Source organism: Pelecanus crispus, chromosome 4 (assembly GCF_030463565.1).
Source record: "Pelecanus crispus isolate bPelCri1 chromosome 4, bPelCri1.pri, whole genome shotgun sequence".
Lineage (NCBI taxonomy): Eukaryota > Metazoa > Chordata > Aves > Pelecaniformes > Pelecanidae > Pelecanus > Pelecanus crispus.
Genome location: NC_134646.1, coordinates 68,413,889 through 68,435,259, shown reverse-complemented (window position 1 = coordinate 68,435,259; position 21,371 = coordinate 68,413,889). Strand labels below are relative to the sequence as shown.

Genomic DNA, 21,371 nt, shown 5'->3' with positions numbered 1-21,371 from the left:
AGATACTTTAAAAAAGAATGTAGAAATGTCTGGCGCAGCAGTGTTTTGGTGCTATACAGTAGATACCCAGTTTTCTTTATTTCTCAAGTATCTCAGATTAGCACTTTTTACAGCTACAGAGTGCCTTTAAAATAAATAAAATAATGTGGCATACATACACAAGCACACACAGGCATGCACACACATATCAGTTCTTCATATTTAAAAAAATGGGAAAAAGGGAATATACTGTCAGTAATTACATATTTTCGGGCTATAAAGGTAGCTGAGTAAACATTTCATGTCATCTAAAGCTAGTTTGCTGCTTTTTAGTTGAGGAGGTGTTCAAGACGTAAGAAGGAGAAGGAAGATTATTAATCAGTCTTAGTGTAGCTGTCTGCTGGAACTCCCGAGAGCTTTGAAATCTGGATAATTAAGGAGGAACAAAATTGAGAAAATGTTAATGAAAAGTTAACATTTTTAATAATACTGCTCCATAACTTCCTAATGTAGTTATCAGTTTTTACAACATTCTTCAATTTAGAGAATAATAGTGACTGGTTAAGCATGACTGGAAAGCAGTGAGGTAGTGATGTTACAGAGATACCAATATGAGTGAATTCTGTATTTTTGTGGGGCTCATATTTCTTCTGGAGGTTCAAATAGGCGCAAAGGTCTTTCTGCACAGATGACATTGAAAAATTAGGTCCTAAATGTTTAATTGATTTGATGGTTCATCAGTAATAAAGCACACGTATGCACTGCATCATTGATTAGCTATGCAACATCAATCCTTAAAATATCCCTGTGAAGTGGGTGAAGTACTATCCGTGTTACACCAGCAACAAATAAGATTTTAGGAAACTAAGGGCTTGACATGGATAAGCCAGCTGAGATGAGAAATAATGAGTTTCTTGCTTCCAGTCTTGTGCAGCACCTTACAGGAGACTGAAGAGCTCCACTGTGAAACTAAATGAAAGCGATGATTGTATCCTTCATCACAGGCAAGGTGTATGTTAAATTACAGCTAGGCTAGAGATAAGCAGTCAGCACTCAAGATTAAGCCACAACTCCTTGTTTTCTGTGTCTTAGATAATGGCATCAGTTCATTCTGGCAAGTGTATGAATTTTTGTTCTAACAAATAGTATCTTCCATGATTTGAACAATCAAAATGCTGTTCTAGAAGTTACATCAAATCATGTTTGATTTTCTTCCCAACACCATTAATTCCATCAAATAAAAAATTTTTAGCTTCACTTCATTTTACACTGTCTCAGAGCATTTTAAGAGCTTTTTAAGAATCACTAGCGTATTATAACACTGTTCAGTGTGTAGATATGTACTTCTGTAATATGTATAAATGGTTGTATGAGACAAAACAAAAGGAGGCAAGAGTAACATGAAAAATCTTTAAGAAAATGTGTGGTTTTGAGCATGTATGCTTTTGTATAGATATAGTACAGATAATACCCATTTGGGATGTAATTTCCATATTTCAACTAAAAACCATAAACACTAAATATTTTGGCAGTATTTTAGGTCATTTTCCCACATTTTGATCTGCTTTGCATGCGAATTGCAGATAAATGAACTATCACGCTTATAAACCCTCCTTTTTAACTAATGTCATAAATGATTAACATTTCATTTACTGTTTACATTCACACATTCCATTTACATATGTCACTGTTTATACTGTTTTCTTACATTTGTGTCTACCAAGATGAAATACAGAAATCAGAGTGGTTAGTTGTGCTGGTACTCATACAGTATCATTTTGTTATTAATTCATCTAATAATGCTACAAGGACTAGAGACATGAAAAAAATACACAGTCACTGACAACATTCAAAATTATGAAAAGATGTTCTTGTGTGGCAGCAGCATGGACCGGGTAATTGCCATTATTTAAAAGCATCTTCCAAAGATTGCTTTAAAAATCTTTACTTCTTTAGTTAGCAGGGCATTGAATTTTGCTTTTATTGGTTCGAAGTTGAAGAATATATTTGTTTCTTTTACACAACAACTCAGTATCTTGAAGTCTATGTAGTCTGCAGCATTTAACCTTTAATTTAGGCTATTTAAAAAAGAAAACGTGTTTTCCCCTGTTTCTGTTAATGTGTAATAGAAACCTGAGCAATAACAAGATTACTGATATTGAAGAAGGAGCATTTGACGGAGCCTCTGGTGTGAATGAGCTATTGCTTACTAGCAACCGCTTGGAAAGTGTTCGACACAAAATGTTCAAAGGACTAGAAAGTCTCAAAACACTGTAAGTGTAATTATGTGGGTGTTTTTATTCTTTCTTTCTGCCAGGTATTTTTGAAGTAATATTCTAGCTGTCCTAAAAACTTTGATTTTGGAGGATTAGCTATGGATTATTCAAGCGTATCTTAGTTTTTGTTCCTATTTTACAAAAAGTTATCATACATTATATGGATTCATTAATTATTAATTATGGCTATAGTGTAGGTGAAATTCTTCGTTGTGCTTACTTGACTACAGAAATTATGAGTCCTCTAAAATGATGAAGCGGTTGAGAATGGGTAAACATCCAGCTGCAGAAATGGAAATGGGAATAATCATCTGCTTCAAAGTAACAGAATTTTGCATGGGAATTACACATTTTACGTAATGGAGTCTGATTCAATTCAGCTCAACCATTACTGGGAATTTTGCTAGAGGAAAAAATTATTCTGGTGGATATTGAAATGTGGGAAATGATTCTCTCCTAAGTAACTTTAATGTCATTGCAACAGTTAAGGGAGGAGTAAAAGCACTATAGCTTGAACTCATTTCATTCTTTCCATGAAGGCAGTTTAGCTCTTTCCGCTCAAAAAAAGATGTTTATACAATCCTCAGCTTCTTGGCCTTCTTCAGACAGCCTGTCCTGATCAGCAGAGCAAAGCCAAGATTAAATGGTCTTTGGGGCTTCAGCTGTCCATAGACATTGGGTATTTTTAATAAATCAGGCCTATCATTTACAGGTGCTAAAATTTTTCAGAGCAGCTATTCTTAGTCAAGAGTGTGGGGAAAAAAATACTCATTTATTGATGGACAGGTAGGAAAACAGCAAACTTCAAAGCTCATATGATTTACAGAAATACGAGAGATTTTAGAATAGGTGTTTCTTGCTTAGTATTCTGAAATTTTTACTAAATCTTAAGAGTCATGCTGAGGAGGAGTCAGGGTATCCTGATTTCATTTAACTGAAATGCTTGAGAATGCCAGGTTAGCTCAGTTGGTTAGAGCATGGTGCTAATAACGCCAAGTTCACAGGTTCAATCCCTGCTCACTGCAGGGGGGTTGGGCTCGATGATCTCTCAAGGTCCCTTCCAACCCAAAGCATTCTATGATTCTATGATTTAATGTAGTAGAAGTGGTTTCTAGAATTGATCCTAAGAAAATTCAGGTTGAAGGGGCCTCAGGAGGAGGCCAGCTGGTACAACCTTCTGCTCCATGGAAGTGGCAGCTCTGGAGTCATTAGGCTTGGAAACATGAAGAGGGGACTGCTATGTGTCTCTAATTTGGGGAATTTCAATCAATTTAATTTATTGTCAGTTAGCAAACTTATAATTACTGATTCTGGTATTGAAAGAAAAAAACCCACAGATGCGTAAGGGAAACACGCCTTGCCTCTGTGAAACCTACCCACCCCCCTTCCTGTTTTGCAGTCCCCTCCATGCACACGGGGACACTCAGCCCCTTCGGTGGGGGGACAGGCAGCGCGGGGGTCACTGCGCTGGCGGTTCCTCCAGCGGCAGCAGTCCTTTCAGGGTCGCACCTCTCGGCCCCTGCTCAGGACGCCGCTTCAGCTCCTGCCCCTGCTCGGGCTAAGGTAAGAAATGCTGATCCTTCCTTTCTCAGGATGCTGAGGAGCAACCGCGTGAGCTGTGTGGGAAACGACAGCTTCACGGGCCTGAGCTCGGTCCGTCTGCTCTCGCTGTATGACAACCAGATCACCACCGTGGCACCCGGCTCCTTCGACACCCTGCATTCGCTCTCTACGTTGTAAGTCACGTTCGTGTTTTACCTTACCCGAGTTTAAACCTCTGACATTTTGGGGACGTTTCTGTTAGTGGTTTACTGTATAATTTCAGGGCGTAAGGTAAAGTTAAGGGAAAAAAGAGTTCACAGAGGGATATTTGAGAAAGTTTATTTTCTGGACCATCTTGGATGCATGAAGGGTATGTTTTCATGGTGCCCTTTGATGCAGCGTTAGACTGGTTTCCGGAAGGGCCTGAGAAGGCAGGAAAAAGTCCTAGTCATCCCCCTCGCAGAAGCCCAGTGATCTGAGCCAGGGTAGAAACCCACAATTTGGGTAGGCATCACACGATCGCAGCCGGTCGAATCGCCATGTTGTTTGTCTTTCTGTGCTGGGCCGTCCAATTACTATCTTAAATTTCCTCTGCCTACTGAGATTCCTAATTCATACATGTTTTCTAATGAGGCTTCAGTCTCATTTTCTATAAAAAGAAACATCCCTTTTGTATTTAAATATGATGTAATTTAAGGGAAGGGAAAATGGTGAGCAAAGCTGCCACTCAAGTTTACTGAAGAAATGCTGGTTTAGGTAGCATCATTCAGGAAAATACTTAATCCCTTTTTACATAAAAAGTGACACTTTGCACCAAGTGACTAATTTGTGCGTATTAAGGATGGCATGTTTATAAATAATGGAATTGTCGATAGGTTTGTGCTGAAGTAAGGAGATGCCAAAAGTACTGAGACTTCTAGAAATAAATTCATTTTTATAACTGGCATGTAATCAACTTAGCTGTCACTTCAGATAGGAAACTTATTCTCTGGAGCAAATAAAAGATGGAAATCTTGAGATGACAAATTAATGGAATAGCTGTTGTCAGGTTAAAGCTAATAATGTAAAGTAATCAGACTTCATCTCTATACAAAATTATTGCATTATCAGTACAGAGTGGCTTGACAACAAATCAGGTCTTTGACAGTTTTAAATTATTTCTAAACGAGTTATATCAAGATTCACCACACAGAGCCTAAATTACACCTTTCACCTATGGTGTGTACATAGTATTGTTTGAAGAATGGTATTTAAGCTTAGCTTTTTGAAAATAGAAATAGAATACTTAGGATGAAAAAATGGTGTCATCTGAAGTAAACTTTCCTGTGGTTCTCAGAAACCTCTTGGCCAATCCCTTCAACTGCAACTGCCATCTCGCGTGGCTTGGAGACTGGCTAAGGAAGAAACGCATTGTGACGGGGAACCCTCGCTGCCAAAAACCCTACTTCCTCAAAGAGATTCCCATCCAGGATGTGGCAATTCAGGATTTTACATGTGATGATGGTAAGAAAATCAATACTCGAACTTCTTATAATTCCAGCTTTCGTATGTATAGTGGCATGATTCCCATAGATCCCCAAATGTCATGCTTTAAATAACTTCATCTGTGCTTCATGCTCAGTTTCTACGTCAGTTTAAAAATCTTTCACACATTTTTGGATGATCAGCAAGCACACAGCTATTATATATATGTTTTCAAAAGTTTTTCTTGCCTGTGTTCAATACTGTAAATCATAATTTAGAGATAATATAAAAATCAAATAAATTGGTCAAATGTTGTCATTCAGATGAGAATATTTTCAAATGCTGATGCTTGAATCAAGTGCTCTTTCAGGCTACTTGCTCAAATAACATGCCATTTTGCTTAGTTTGTAACTTCCTGAATGTCAGAATTCCCCTCAACGCTTAAAAAAAAGGTGGCTGCTCTCTTGCATCTCTCTCATACTTGCTTCCATTTATTGCATTATTAGTTTGTCAATTTTCAAGGCTGTAACTTTTCTTTAAAGGAACTGTTTATTTTTAATAATTTGTTAATTTTGAAAATCAGCATGTATTTTCCTTTACTATCTTTCATTTTAAGTTTTGTTCTTTCTTTAATGATCTTTTTTTTTCCATATAATAGCATTTTTTCCTAGTAAAACAACATTGTACTACATAAATGTCACTTGAAATGTAAATTCTTGGAACGGTGGTTTACAGAGATGACTTAAAGTTTTCCCTACTTGCAGATATCGTAACGTAGAAATATCATGTTTGCTTACAAGAATTCCAGGCGGGATATTATTGCCAATACTACAGTGACATTTGTATAGCAAGCTTAGCATCTGTTTGTTTTTATTAACCAGGAAATGATGACAATAGCTGCTCTCCACTGTCCCGCTGTCCTGCAGAATGTACTTGTCTAGACACAGTAGTTCGCTGCAGCAACAAAGGCCTGAAAGCTTTGCCTAAAGGCATCCCAAAAGATGTAACTGAACTGTAAGTGGCACATTTTTTCCCCTTTTATGAAAATCAATATCAGATTTATATTGTCACGTTCAAGAATGAGGGGAGAAGAAAATGAATATGCAGATTGACAGTAACATTGACATAAAAAGAGAGCTCACATACTGTTTGAAGATAATAACTGAATAAGCTACTCATAAGACTAGATGAGTCAATTTTTATGCATTATGAAGGGAAAAATATAAACCTAAAAATTGGGTTATTCATCCGTTTTGAATCTTGATCAGATTAGGTCACAAGTTTGAAAGAAACAGATAGAAATTATTGACAAGAAAAAAAGTTGGGTTTGTGTTACCTATGGCACGTATTTAATATTAAATTACTAATGCTTCATAATGACTGATTAATGTAGTGCTTTTTCAGACGATATCATAACTCTGTACCTTAAGCCACTAAAAGTTTTACTGTTTTACCACTTGGTATTACATAGAAGATTCTGAAATGTCCACCAGTAGCATCCAAAAGCTTTAGTCATTAATGAAGAGAAATTATGAAGAACTCAAATTAGCACACAGCTATATAAACCTATAACTTATTCCATTAGGTTTTGGTGCATGTTTTTTTTTCTTGAAGATGACTTAATTAAATACAGTCTGGCCTAATAAATACAATTCGACAATGTGAAGGCATCAATGCAATGTAAAATTAAGCAGCTAGAGAGAGATACTTTTGGAAGTGCAAGTGGAACCCTGACTGTGACTGAAAACTCATTTGTGTACAATTTTGTATGCTTTAATTAGTGTCTAAGCATGCAATTTTGCAGCATTTCAAAAGGATAATAGAGGTGGTTCCTGTTAGCAGTTGCATACTGATTGATTCTTCAAGCATGCATAACGCTTCCAAGATGTACTCTTCATGTGTTTTATAAAATATCTTAATAGTTGCTTCATTTGAACACGGAGGAATTTTTATCAGCCAAGTGGATACTTGTAGTACTTCAGTTCTAATGAAGCTAAAGCAATATATCCTAATTTATCTGTCAATAAAAGAATTTTCTTAGAATACTTACTCCTTCAAAAAGTTTTAATGTTTTTGGTTTCTTTATTAATAGTTAAGTATATGAGCCCATGCCCCATTCACCACTGTTTGTGTAACTCCATTAATATAGTGTAAGCATAAAACTTCTTGAGACACATATTTTGGATTTGGCAAGCAGCCCTAAGGAAGGCATGGTCCAAGGGAAGAAAAAAAAAAAAAGGAAAAAAAAAAAGCTTTTTGATTAGATGTAAATAGCTATTTCATTAAGTTTAACTGTGTTTCAGCCCATCCATTTAGTCAAGAGAAAAGTTTTCACAGTAGCTGCAGCATACTTAAAGATATTAAGCTCAAAATTAATCTAAAAATGTCTCTATCAGAAGCTGCTCTTAACTCAAGTGTGTTCCAAATATTTGGATGGCTAAAATATCTTCTTTATATAGGGATAATGAAGGTATAGTTTTCACTTGGGTTCCAGGAGACACAAATAATACCACCATAATACTGCCATCAGTAAGTCATTTGCCCCAGTTGAGAAACTAAAGACTTTTAATCTTCCTGCCACTGTCCGCTCCCTTTCAGAGAATCGGGTAAATTCAACACTTCTTATCATCTCTAAACTACTTGCCCTGGTTACATGAAGAGCCCCTCCACTTGCACTTTGTACTGACTGGCTGCACACTGGAAGCTTTTTAGGCAAGGCTTGTCACCTTCCTTTGCCTGTAACTCAGGTGCTGATACAGTTTGACGGCTCTGCACCTGTTAACTCTAAGGATGAACAAGTCTGTTATTGAGAACTGTGAGCATGGAAGAAGAGCAGGCAATATAATACAGGAGCTGTAAACCTACAAAGAGGGGAAAAAAAAAAAAAATCTAACTTTTCTACTGAAGGGTAATTGATTACTGTCTTTAGTCCCTAACATACTCCATAGGAACAGGCTTGTAGTATGTCATGCCTGATATATCATGAGATATACAGGGAGAAATTAGGGAAGGTGACCTGAACTGCAGGCATGACAAATGCTGTTAGAGCTGAGACCAGCCCTTGCTCTTTCCACTGTAAAGGACTACCTCTGCAATGTCAAGGTCTCTTTTGTTTACGATGGCTCAAAATCCACATTTAATGTGACTTGCAGAAGTCAGATTTACTTTTCACCTGTAGGTGGGTGTGAAATGGAGATGATAAAGACCTCCTTTTGCAAAGTCTTTACAAAATAATAGAAAGACTGTGCAAGAGTTGGTTGTTATTACTGTTACTTCATAATATTCATAATATCTGATACAATAGCATTTGGATTGTAGGCTACAGGTCCTCAGTTGTGTCTCTAAAAACCAAAATTTGTAAGCAAGTTTTCTTATAAAACAGAAATACTATGTATTCATTTGTTACTAACTTTACTGTTGGAGTCTAAGATTAGTGGATGAAGATGCTACTGTTTTAATGACAAAAAAATAATGCTCTGTTTTATTTTTCTATTCTAGTTATTTGGATGGAAATCAGTTTACCCTTGTTCCAAAAGAGCTTTCCAACTACAAGCATTTAACACTCATGTAAGTAGTTTTAGAGCAACACTCTACTGGAATGAAAAAAACCCAAACCAAAACAAAAAATCCTACTCCATTATACCTGGGTTTAGTTATAAGAAAAAAAAAAACATAAAATGTATCATATCTTTTAGCAAATATAATACCCAACCACATTTTGTAATGGAGGATATTTTATTCTACTTATCACGTCCTACATATAATATACTCAGTCACATTTTATAAACAGGGGTACTTCATTCCAGTGATTACATCACAAAGTCAATAGGCAGAAATTATAGTTAACCTGAAAGAGATGTAAGATCTTACAAAATGTGTTAGGGTAACGCAGCATTTTGTTACGCAGCTCCATAAATGAAGTAGAATTATTTCATCTACAAAAGAAACACTCTGTGATACGCTTCACTCCATGGTATGCTTCACATAGGAATAGCACATACAGCTGTTGTAACACTTGAATGTAACCCCTTCTGTTTCTCGCACAATATATTTCTGTTTCTCCCACAATACATGGTTTAATGACTCAAGAAGAGAGCTTGTCTAGAATGCCTTACTCCCAACTCTATTGCTGACTCACTCTGTGATTTGAGGCAAATCACTAGCTGCTCTAAAATTTATTACCTCTACTTCATGAATGATTTGAATATGACTTCTGTACCTTGTAAAAGTACAGTGAGAGAAACAGGAAGACTGTCGAACTAAATGACTGTAATTCCATGGCCTTTGTTAGGAATATAAAAATTTATACCAGCTGAGGTTGAACTGTGTAACATTCTGAAAGCAGTTTGTGGTTTCATTATAATCAGAATAAAACGTGGAGGGAGTAACAAAATCCCTTAAATTTCTTTTTGACTGGGTTTAGAGCTTTGCTGCAAAAATTAAAACGGTTTGGCATTCAAAAACAAGAACATGATTTCCTTTATTTACCTCATGCTAGACAGAAGTGGTCACGGTCACAAATTTAGAAAAAACATGTTTCCAAAACTTTGTATTTTGCAAATAACATCAGGAAAAACTCTTGGAATATTCTCAAATGTCTACAGCATAGAAGCTATAGGAAATCTTCATGGATTGTTTAGGGAAATTATACAAGATCTAACTTGCAGCACACAGAAAATACAAACTTTGGAACCTCAGTACAAGAATCAAGTGTATAGATTGGACTGGGTGCAGTAACAGTATCAGTGGAGACTGAATATATGTCTAGAGATGAGGTTAATTAGAGTAATAGGGACAAGGCTTCCATCACAGAGGTTAAGTACACATGGTCTATTTTTGACAAACACAGCCAGAAATTGTATAACTTTACATCCTAATCAGAAAATACACACAATATGATACAATAAATTATACATTAACAGTAAATAAAATGCAAATAAGATGAGTATTAACAGTCTCTATTTATCAGACCTGTGGGGCACATTATTGTAATCTCTTCTGAACGTATCCTCATACTGCTGTTATGAAGTTGAGAATGTTCCTCAGCTGTGTTTGGAAAACCAAAATGCTGCATAGTTTTTCTGTGGCCAAACAAGGAATTACATATGAGTTTCCTGAGTTCCAGATTAACAAGGAAAATTGTTTATTTCTAACTTTTTCTTTCTCTTTTGAATACATTGCTCTGTTATACTTGCCCAATATGTTTACTATTAGGAGTCAATTGTCTTACATGCTTTCATGAAATTTCAAGGGGAGAGATACATATGTTGCATAGCTATTCAACAGTACCCTTAAGTTGAAATATCAAGGTCCCCTCAGAAACAAATGCTGTATTTCACCACAAAATACAGTAAACAATAGTGAAATCGTCAACATAAAATGAAAACTAAAGCACGATATGAGAATAAAGAACAAGCAGTATTCACATTTAATACAGCTCCTTCAAAGCTTCTTTGAAGCTAGTGTCTTTGAAGCTACCAGCATACTACTCCAGCTTCCATCATACTTACGCTTAAGATTTTATTCATTAGAATATTGAACAACAAGAAGGATGTTAAGGCTTTCTCTAAAAATCTTAGGTAGTGTTCTTTATAATAATAGCTCTGGGCTTTGATGTCTTCAGCATGTAAGTGTTAAGTAGAGCATTAGATGATACTTAGGTGTCATTAGGGACATGACTAGAATGATTTCCACTTTAAAACATCACTTTAATTTCTATACTTGGGTTCATATAGGATTGCATTATTAACTCAGTAGCATGATGGACATTGCTGTTGTATAAGAATGCATTGCGCTGCTTTTTCATCTGTGTTGAAATGTAAATGCTTTTCATTGATCAAGCTAAACACTTGCTGGGCTTGTATATGGCATGTGAAAATAAAATTATGTGCTGCTTTAAATATTGATACCAATGATGATACTACTTCTACTAATAAAAATAATGTGTCTGTCAGTTTAACTTACAGTGTTTCAGGACTGGGGCAGTCATTTTAAGGTCTGAATTTCTGAATTTATTTTTTATAGAGATTTAAGTAACAACAGAATCAGCACTCTTTCTAATCAGAGCTTCAGCAACATGACTCAGCTGCTCACCTTGTAAGTTTAAACATGTAACAGTGACTCTTCGGAAGTATTACAGTGGGGTTTTTTTGTCTTGGAAAGAAAGGGCTTTTAGTTGATATTAAAGCTTGCTTGTTGTGGAGGCTGTAAAATAACTCGTTTCCTAACTAGCTATGTGTGCAAAAGCTGGTTTTGCTCATGCTCTGTATTGTTTACTGAATGGCTGATATACTTGCTGACAGTATTTTATGTATTTTCAGAATTCTCAGTTACAATCGCCTGAGGTGTATCCCTGCACGGACTTTTGATGGGTTGAAATCACTTAGGTTGTTGTAAGTATTATTTTTTAACCATTGCTTTTTTCTAGAATTTTTATTTCTGTACAACAGATAGCAATTCTGTAGGAAGTTACTAGATTTTAAAACCTAGCAAGTATTTGAGAAGTGATAATTTCGTAGCCTTAAAAATCTAAGTGGCTTCATTCTGGGGTAGTATATTCTCAAAAGTAGTATACTCTCACTTTTTTCTTTTCTGCTCTTTAATCTTGGCTGTATTTCTTTTTTGTGTTATGTTCTTCCTTGTTATAAGCATTGAAGTCTAACAAATATGCCATAGCCATAAATTCCTTAGTATATATGAGGGGGGGTTGCAGTTGAATTTTGAATATTTTTATTCCAAAAATAAATTTTTTTCTTTGTTTCATTTAATATGAGAGTATTTCCAAAACCTTTGCATCATGGTTTACTATTGAAAATCAATAAAATTATTTTTTGGTTCCAAGAAAACTTCCATTTTACCACTAGGAAAAACATGGTTGAAAGGGCGTAAAAAGGGACAAAGGAAAATAAAGAACAGTCAGTCTAGTTTACAGCTTCAGTTTATCATTATGAAAAAAACCAATCATGATACTGCAAAAATTCTTTCTCCAAAGTCCCCAGCAGAACGTGTAATCTTTGCCTCCATTTGGGTAGTTTATAACCATTTAATAGCTTAGTTGGATTAAATGTCTCAAGCATGGCATTATTTAAGTGTGCTCACATAATGCCAATTATTTTAAATAAATATTGATAATTTCAAGAACCATAATTCTGTACGTGTTAGATATACATGTAACAATGAATTTATAGAAAAGGAGAGATATTTTTGTGCAGGTTTGCTACAAGAGAGATCACACTAGTCCCGGTATTGATACTTAATAAGGTTTTTAGCTCTTTAATATCAAATTAGGGCAACAACCTTAATACTTACATTAATGAACAGTCAATGCCTGTATTTGCCATGAGTCCATGAAAGATTAAAAATATGTATGAACATAATTAATGGGAATTTCAGGGAATTGCTGAAAACGTCAGAATAATAACTCTTCTGCTATCCCTAAATCCCATCAGTACCTTGCAGAAGTGTGCCTACTTTTGCTGACCTTTATTCTTGCACTTAAAAAGAATCATATTATTAACATTTCTTATGAAAATTCAGGATGAAAAAAATCAAGTGACGAGTAGGTTGCCAGTGAGAGCGGAAAAAAAGAGAAAAAAACCAGCTGGAAACACTGAGGAGCTAGAAGAAAAAAAAAGTGAAAAGCTGAAAACTGTTTACCAAAGATGAAATTTGCAGTTAACCTGATGATTTTTATGCATGCGTATTATTCTGTTTATTTTCTTTTTAAGGTCTTTACATGGAAATGATATTTCTGTAGTTCCTGAAGGAGCTTTTAATGATCTTTCTGCATTATCACACCTGTGAGTATTCAGATGCTAACTGTATTTTGCATTGATGTTACATTTTGTGTTACATTTAGCACATTTCGTGTAGTTGATCAAAGACAAAGGCAAAGGCCTGCTCTGGAATAAGCTCATGTATCAGTCCAGGCTGGGGACTGGCCAGCTAGCAGCTCAGCAGAAAAATCCTGGGCCTTGTGGTGGGCAGCAAATTGAACGTCTGCCATGTGCCCTTACGGCAATGAAGGCTAAAGACACCCTGGGCTGAATTAAAAAGCAAGGAGCCAGGTGGTTGAGGATAGTGGTCACTGCCTTCTGCTTGGCCCTCCGAAGGCCACATCTGGAATACGTGCACAGTTTCTCCAGTACAAAGCAGATGTGTATGAACCAGAGCAAATCCAGGATAGGGGCAGGGAAGGTGGAGAGGTGGCTGGATCATATGAGCTGTGAGAAGAAGCTAAAGGAACTGGGCTTATTTAGCCTGGAGAAGGAGATGTCAAGGAGGGAACTCCTAGTCTTTAAGCCTCTAAGGGAATTATAGCAATGATGGGGACAGGTTTTCCTCAGAGGTGCACAGTGAAGAATAACAGTCAACAGTCACAAGCTGCAACAAGGGAACTTTGATTGAACATAATGAAAAATTCTTTGCTGTGAGGGTGGTTCAGCTTTGGAACAGGTTGCCCAAAGAAGCGGAAGAATCTCCATCCCTGGAGATTTTCAGAGCTCAGCTGGACACAGCCCTGAGCAACCCTGCTCTGACTTTGGAGTGAGCCCTGCTTTGTGAGACTAGGTGACCTCCGGAGTGCCCTAAATTATTCTATGATTCTGTATCAGTGTCTGTTAAGTTGACATTAAATATTCTGATTTCAGAACATAATTTGAGGCAATACTTCTCCTGGTTTTAATTTGCAATGGGAACCTAGATTAGAGCAAGTTACCTATCTGTAAACCTCGTTGTGTTTATGGATAGTTATTAAATCTTTGCTTGCAATTGAGGAGTAAGCTGACTAGTGCCTTTAGATATACCTGGTTTTTTTGTTTCTGAACAGCTGCTGTTGTTAAAAACTTTATTATCTGCTTCTAGTTCAGTATTGGACATTTACATTAATTTACCATTTCTCAGAAATTTGATGATACTGATTCAAATGCTACTATTACACTAGCTTATCTGTATGAAATATCAGTAAAACTTACATAGATTTGATTGTTGTTGCTGTTATTTTTTTCTTAATGGCTACCAGTTATCCTTGCTCACTCCCCCTGCCCCGATGGGATGGGGGAGAGAATTGGAGGAGTAAGAGTGAGAAACACTCCTGGGTTGACATAAGAACAGTTTAATAATTGAAGTAAAATAGTAATGATAATAATAACAATGTAATAATGATGATAATAATAATAATATACAAAGCAAGTGATGCACAATGCAATTGCTCACCACCCGCCGACTGATACCCAGCCAGTTTCCAAGCAGCAATCGCTGCTCCCCGGCCAACCCCCCCAGTTTATATACTGAGCATGACGTCATATGGTATGGAATAGCCCTTTGGCCAGTTTGGGTCAGCTGTCCTGGCTGTGCCCCCTCCCAGTTTCTTGTGCACCTGGCAGAGCATGGGAAGCTGAAAAGTCCTTGACTGGCATAAGCAGTACTTAGTAACAACTAAAACATCAGCGTGTTATCAACATTCTTCTCCTACTAAATCCAAAACACAGCACTATGCCTGCTGCTAGGAAGAAAATTAACTCTGTCCCAGCCGAAACCAGGACAGTTGCTAACGTTCCGATTTTAGCAGAGCAATTGTGTTATCTCAGTTCATGCTGATATTCACTCCTGCAGATATGGAGTGGACAAATTCTAGGTATTTCTCCTTGCACGGGAAGTTCCCTGTCACTAGGTCTGATTTTTGTTACTGCTCTGACTTAAGCCTGACTGAACAAGTATGTATCATTTCTTGTGTTCAGCTGGAAGTATGTAGCAATAACTAAGAGAGGGCTTCCTGCTCAGTGTGACAGAAAAGAGTGTTTCAGCTGTGGTAGCTTCTACTGCCTTTGCTTGCCAAAGATTTTGTTGTATCTCTAGAAGACCCACTGATCCAAGGTTGTGGAACAATCTAAAACAAAGTACTGAAACACCTGGAGAAGGAGGATGTTCTAGTACTGCCATTTGACTGTGTGTACATGTCGAGATTATCTGTTGAAAGTTCTATGATTATTGCATTTCTTAAAAGGAATATGAGCACATCTTTATAGAATAGCACAATGCTTCTATCCTCCAAGTTAACTATACAACTTATCATTGTTCTCACAGTTTTAAGAGTATTTATAGTTTCTAGCAGAGAAAATAGACACTTAAATAGCCTTTACAGAAATTAATTCTGAAAATCTGTAGCTAAATTGTTCTTTAATTAAAAAAAAAATCAGATTTGTTTAAAGAAATGGATTTGCTTTCACAGTGGGGCAATTCTTACGTAACTACCACAAAGCTAGGATAATGCAGTTCTATTTACTTACGCAGCAGAGACCTCTTACAGAATTCTGCACATAGCCATGAGTTCAGTGGGAGAGCTCCAAAGAGGAAATAATTAAATCAAATTTGGAAGCTTAGAAACAGATGGTTTGTACCAGCCTGGGAGTCATAAACTGAAGAGGAAAAATATCTGGGTGGAACTCTGTGGGGTTGCCTTAGCTGCTTCGGAAGAAATACTTTATTCTTGCTAACTTAATTTCCCAGTATCAGTTTCATTCTGCTGATGCAGCTGATCTTGGCTATTACATACCGACGGTGAAACAGAGCTAGTTAGTATTAGCTCTCCAAAGTTCACATGTAATGCAGCTAAGCATAGCTAGGTTTCTGGACCAAGTTTACTGCTTCAACTGTCACTTCTTGATTCAGAACCCAAATCCAGATACTTCATGCTCTGAGGGTCAACGTGGTGGAGGGAGGGCAGGTTTGTGGTTTGAAGTTTTTTTTGCCAGCCTGTTTTCTGGGTTCTCTTTTTAAAAGCGCCAGTTTAAAATTTTATTCCCTTATTGTTTGTCTGTTTTCCGTAGGGCTATTGGAGCAAATCCTCTTTATTGTGACTGTAACATGCAGTGGCTGTCTGACTGGGTAAAATCAGAATACAAAGAACCTGGTATTGCACGTTGTGCTGGTCCTGGAGAAATGGCAGATAAACTTCTTCTCACAACTCCTTCTAAAAAATTTACTTGCGAAGGTACTGTTGTTTTTTTCTCTTTGAAGTGTCAGTTTTGAATTTTTACAAATAGCTGAGCTGTGAAATAAGAGTCCTGTGTGCTCTTCTAAGTGTATTTATTATAGCATCTTCACTCAGCCTTGTCATCATTCCTCCTCATACTGAGGGATGTGGCCATCAGTTCCGTTCAGGAACTGTATTTATTTTAAAGACTTCAATGCCTATTTCTTTTTAAACAGTAGCTGGAGAAAAAAAGTCTTTGGACTTGCAGTACAGTATTCCTCAGTATATGGATGTACATAGGTACTTGGTACTGTCTCAGTCATGAACTACAGTTTAAACATCTACACTTCTTTTAGCCAAAGAATATCCTTTTCCTTCAGACTGTTTACAGTAAAAACTGTAAATACATCCATCATCCTTGCAGTCTGCATTATCTCAGTGGTACGTAATTGCAGCAATATGTCCAGAATTCTGTCTCTGATATTTCAGAAGAAAGCATTTTTTTTTTTAAAAAAAAAAGATAGATAGATAGATAGATAGGTAGGTAGGTAGGTAGGTAGGTAGGTAAAGGGATGTGATTACCTCTATAGAGGTCTCATTCTAAAATATGGTTATATGGGGAGGTTTATCCATGTTGGTACCAGTGTTGCTGGCATTTATATCACAACTTATTATCTGTTAATTCCTAGGTTCTTTTTCTGAACCTTACGATTTTTTTGTTAGAAAAGTACCCTTTTTACTCACATGTGAGAGAAAACTTGGTTTGTTTTACTATTTAATCTTCCTCTATTCCATCCATTTCTTCCTCCTTAAATATTTTGGAAACACAGAAAACTTCTGCTGTAGCTTCATTTTTCATGGTCCTGATTCAGAAACCTTGAAATCCCCAATTGGAAAACAAAAACCCACAACAAAATTTGTATGCTTATACTTGTAAGACATTACTAAGCTTATAGTTATTTCTGAGGCATCAGATAAGTATGATCTTAAGTCTTGTAGAGGTAACTTATTGTCACAGTCTATGTAATCTCCCAGCTATTTTGACTTATTCATCTGTTATTGTATCTTCAAAGGTGAGCTTAATCCCTTCATAATTTCTTCCTTGAAAAAACAATGGCACTTCTTCAGGGTTTGTCTCACCCAAAGTTGTTCTTTACTGCATGTTCATCCTATTTAGTTTTCTCTCCTTAGGCTTTCTGTCAAAAAAACTTTTTTTGTAAACAAAAACCACTGGAACCCATTTTGTTGCCTGTGATGCCAATGAATTGTCTTTCCCTCCAAATCCTTCCTGCAATTTTTCAACAGTACATCTCTGAGGTCATGCTGTTGTTCAGTGCATATGACACTCATCTGTTGCAACGTCCCTTAGTCTGGTTTTAGATAGGACATTTGCTGGCCAATCTGATCATTTTCTCTACAAGCATCCACTGAACATTATTGCAGATATGCTCTTATTACACACTGTTGTAGGGGTGTAAGTGAAAGAATATTTGCAGGGACGTGGAGGACTTGTTTGGTTATTTTCCAGCTCTGTCAGTTTTAAAAACTATATCACCCCTGCCTACAATCATTGTTGTGTTTCTGTCAGACAATCCAGAAAGTATATCTTACTCCCTCTTGCCCATCAGAAAATATCCTTTATATTATTATGCAGGGTAAGAACTCTATTTGTTTCACCTCCAAGAGTGGAGATCTGGTATTATAGATACCTTTGAGAGAAAATAGTTTTCCTGCCACTGTCCTATGAAGGTGCTCATAATTACAGATTGCAAATCAGCAGCTTTTCAATGACATGATGGCCCTGTAAGACATTACGTGTCTGTTACTCAAAGATAAATAATTTTATCTTTTGCTTAAAAATGAACTGCTGAATAGAAATTAGGAAGATGCTATATTCCTATTAGAACCAAAATTTTAGGCTATGAGTGAGAGGACTCTTCGGATATATCTGTTCATGGTCTGCTATTGTGTATATATTTACAGGAAGAGAGTAGTGTGTAATTCCCTCTTATCAGTATCTCTGGATTCAATTGAAAGTGAAATGGGTGCTTGAATTTGCCTTACAAAATGAATAGTTCCCAGTGAAAATAAACATTTTAAAATGAAGTCTCATCTCAGTTGTAGAGCTCCATAAAATCACTGTACCTTACTCTAATTTTATGAATTCTTTTACTCCAAGAATCATCTCGTAGTATTTTCTTCTTTCAGTTGTTTTTCTAGGTTTATGGGTGGTTTTTTTTTCTTTTTCTATATGGCCTCTAACAGATTCTCAATCTTTTACTTTTACCCCTTTACCATCCATGCCCTGCCTCTAGAGATTCCAGGGCCTTGTGGTTTTCTGATACCAGGTAAGGTTATAAGTAGATCTGGAATGGGTGATCTGATTAAGAATGGACCTTCTGACCTTCCTTTTGTGTACCTCAAGCAGACTTCTTTCCTAAGACACGCATGTTTACTGTCTGTTTTCCCCTTTGATGAATTTACAGCTGACTCTTCATGATATATCATTTCACGTGTCGTATGAACAGTTTTGTTATTTTAGAAGCCTGGGTTTGAGGTCTGAAAATTGTCTGACTGAAATGGTTTTTTCCACTGCATTGTTCTACAATCAGTGATTTCATTAGCAGCATTAATATAAGTGACTCAGTGTAGATACTGATTTTGAGGCCATATGCAAGAGAGAATAGGAGTTCCTGAGTCATAAAAAGTTAGAGCTTAAAGTTTTTCCCGCAGCAGGTTTCTCGTGAAGCTGATTTTGACAGGGTTTGTGTCATGTTTTTCTTCAAAAATATTAGATAGCTACATGTGTGTGTCTATGTTTGTCAATAAAATATGGTTAGTTTTTCACTGTTTGCAAAAGAACACTGCTTATTTTTTATTTTATTTTGAGGATCTTTTTCCAGTTAGGACTTATTCAAGAATATATATGTCTACAATATGAAAAAACTAACAGTAGGTTATGAACCCAGTTCTTTTTCATATACAAGTCTATTAACGTATGCAAGCAGAACAAGGAAAGGAACAATATAGTGCAAATGAAAATAGGTTCCAGAACTACCTTTCCATTAGACTTCAGTAAAAATATCTGAAACATTTCCATTTTTTGATCTTACAACCGAAGAATGATAAATCAAAATGTTAATTTTTATTGGATACTACATGTGTAATAGTTTAAAATAAACACTTACAGCACAAAATCAGATACAGTGTTGTTTACTATCTTGTTGAGACGTAGGTTCCCATTTTCTGGCTCTGTTTCAGAAGTGAAATTTAGATTGCTAATCCATTTAGGAAAATAACCTTAGTTACTGAATGTTTTTTAATTCATGCCAAATAATTAGCATTTTACTGCATAAGAAGTAGAAAAGAGGATATGATGTTCAGAATAAACAGTTGAGGCAAGGAAACATAGACTTCCAGGCAACAGCAGTGTTACAATTTTAATTTTTTTTAGTATGTGCCTTATTTTTTTCACAGACCCTCTTAATGTACTCTAGCAATAATCAGCAGTAGTCTAGAGTACACAGGTAAGACTTTCTAGATGTTAATTCTATGGTGGTTGTTTCAACTCTTCTACCTCTGCTCTCTGCTGGTCTAACAGAAACTTCAATCAGGAGTAGATTTCTCTTTCAAAATAAGGTAATGAAGACAAGAATAGTCAATGATCCATGTAGATTGTGGCTTTGGCAATAAGCATCTTATCACAGATTACCGTGTTCATCTCTCTGTATTTGTTTGCAAGCTGTGACACAGAAGGATACTAGCAACTGCAGATTTTAAAAAAAAATTTTAAAGAAGTCAGTCTCTCCCTGTCTCATACCCCATACTGAATCCTTATTATCACATAGCTTCCTTCCATGCCAGCTGCTTTATAATGACTTATCTGAGACTAATTTTGCAAAGAAACATAAGTAAAGAAAGTTAAGAAATCTAAGTTTAAAAAAAAAAAAAAAACAAAACCCCATATCTCAGTAGAAGTGCCCTGTTAGCTTGGAAAACTTTGCAGTCTGGCACATTTTGAGTAAAGCCTGTTATGAAGCAATCAGGCATTTCTACCAGTACATCTCAGGAGTTTGGGTTTTGTGTCTAGTTAGAAGAAATCACTGGTTATTCCTTAAAATGTACAAATCACCTGTGGATAACTAAAAGCTTTTTTCATAGTTGAAATCTGAAATCAAGCTGGAGGCAGTAAGACCATCAAGCAATAGAGCTGGAGATAGTAGAGTATGTATGTTCATTCTTTTAATAGGCATTTGGCCAAGTCATCCCTGTTTTCTCTTACAGTAATCAATCTTTTGTCTATCACAGTGTATGAAAATGAGTCATTATTTATACACAGGTGATTTCTAATTTTTAACGAATAACCAGTGATTTCTTTGGTTGGTTGACAAAAAAAAAAAATTTTAAAAATTGATGGTTCCTAACTTGAAAATTCACCATGAAAAGGCTGTATTAAAATTGTAAAACAACAGAAAAATAAATAAATAACTAAAAGACATTTATATAATAGGGATAATATTTATGTAGGCCACAGCTCTACATCTGGCTTCTGAAACTTAAGATTTTGTCAATATTCATTTCTGAATTCTGTAGTTATAATCATTAATATAAGAAACTAGACTGCAAGCATGGATTACAACCCTCATTTGCACATAGATTCATGCTACAGTTTGCATTATTTGTGGGCTCAACTAATGCAGTAATTCACAGAACCATGGCTGACTCCATAAGGGAGGAAGGCACAATATAGAGCTATTTGTAGTGAGGTAGCTTGGACAATGCAATTTACATTACAGCTCACAGATGTTCAACCAATTTACACATAATTTTACCAGTTCATTTTGCCATCTCTGTGACCCTGCAGATAAAAAATAAATTAAAACAAAAATACATTAAAAATAGTGTTCTCAGTAACACCATCAAGGGCAGGACTGCAAACTGTGATAGCCCTTTTTCTCTCAGGCAATTTTTATCCCCTAGAGAGACAAAAGCTGAAGTTGTTTTCTTCATTTTGTTAATACAAAGGGAAGGTAATAATCATGGATCAGAACTGCACAGATTTCAGAGAATGGGGGTATAGAAATCACTGTGGGGTCAGCTTCTTTTAAAAAAAAAACTGACAATTAAGCCAAAAATCC

At 36.2% G+C, this 21,371-nt stretch overlaps 1 protein-coding gene across 5 annotated transcripts in view; it reads left to right on the top strand.

Moving 5' to 3' along the window:
- SLIT2 (slit guidance ligand 2) overlaps window positions 1-21,371 on the top strand; it is a 270,822-nt gene that overhangs the window by 212,010 nt on the left and 37,441 nt on the right. For all 5 annotated transcript variants that reach the window (XM_075709781.1, XM_075709779.1, XM_075709780.1 and 2 more), the window contains 9 exons: window positions 2,109-2,252; window positions 3,848-3,991; window positions 5,134-5,300; window positions 6,143-6,275; window positions 8,760-8,828; window positions 11,286-11,357; window positions 11,582-11,653; window positions 12,989-13,060; window positions 16,088-16,251. In XM_075709781.1, the coding sequence (XP_075565896.1) occupies window positions 2,109-2,252; window positions 3,848-3,991; window positions 5,134-5,300; window positions 6,143-6,275; window positions 8,760-8,828; window positions 11,286-11,357; window positions 11,582-11,653; window positions 12,989-13,060; window positions 16,088-16,251 (1,037 nt within the window). The remainder of the gene's footprint in view (window positions 1-2,108; window positions 2,253-3,847; window positions 3,992-5,133; window positions 5,301-6,142; window positions 6,276-8,759; window positions 8,829-11,285; window positions 11,358-11,581; window positions 11,654-12,988; window positions 13,061-16,087; window positions 16,252-21,371) is intronic.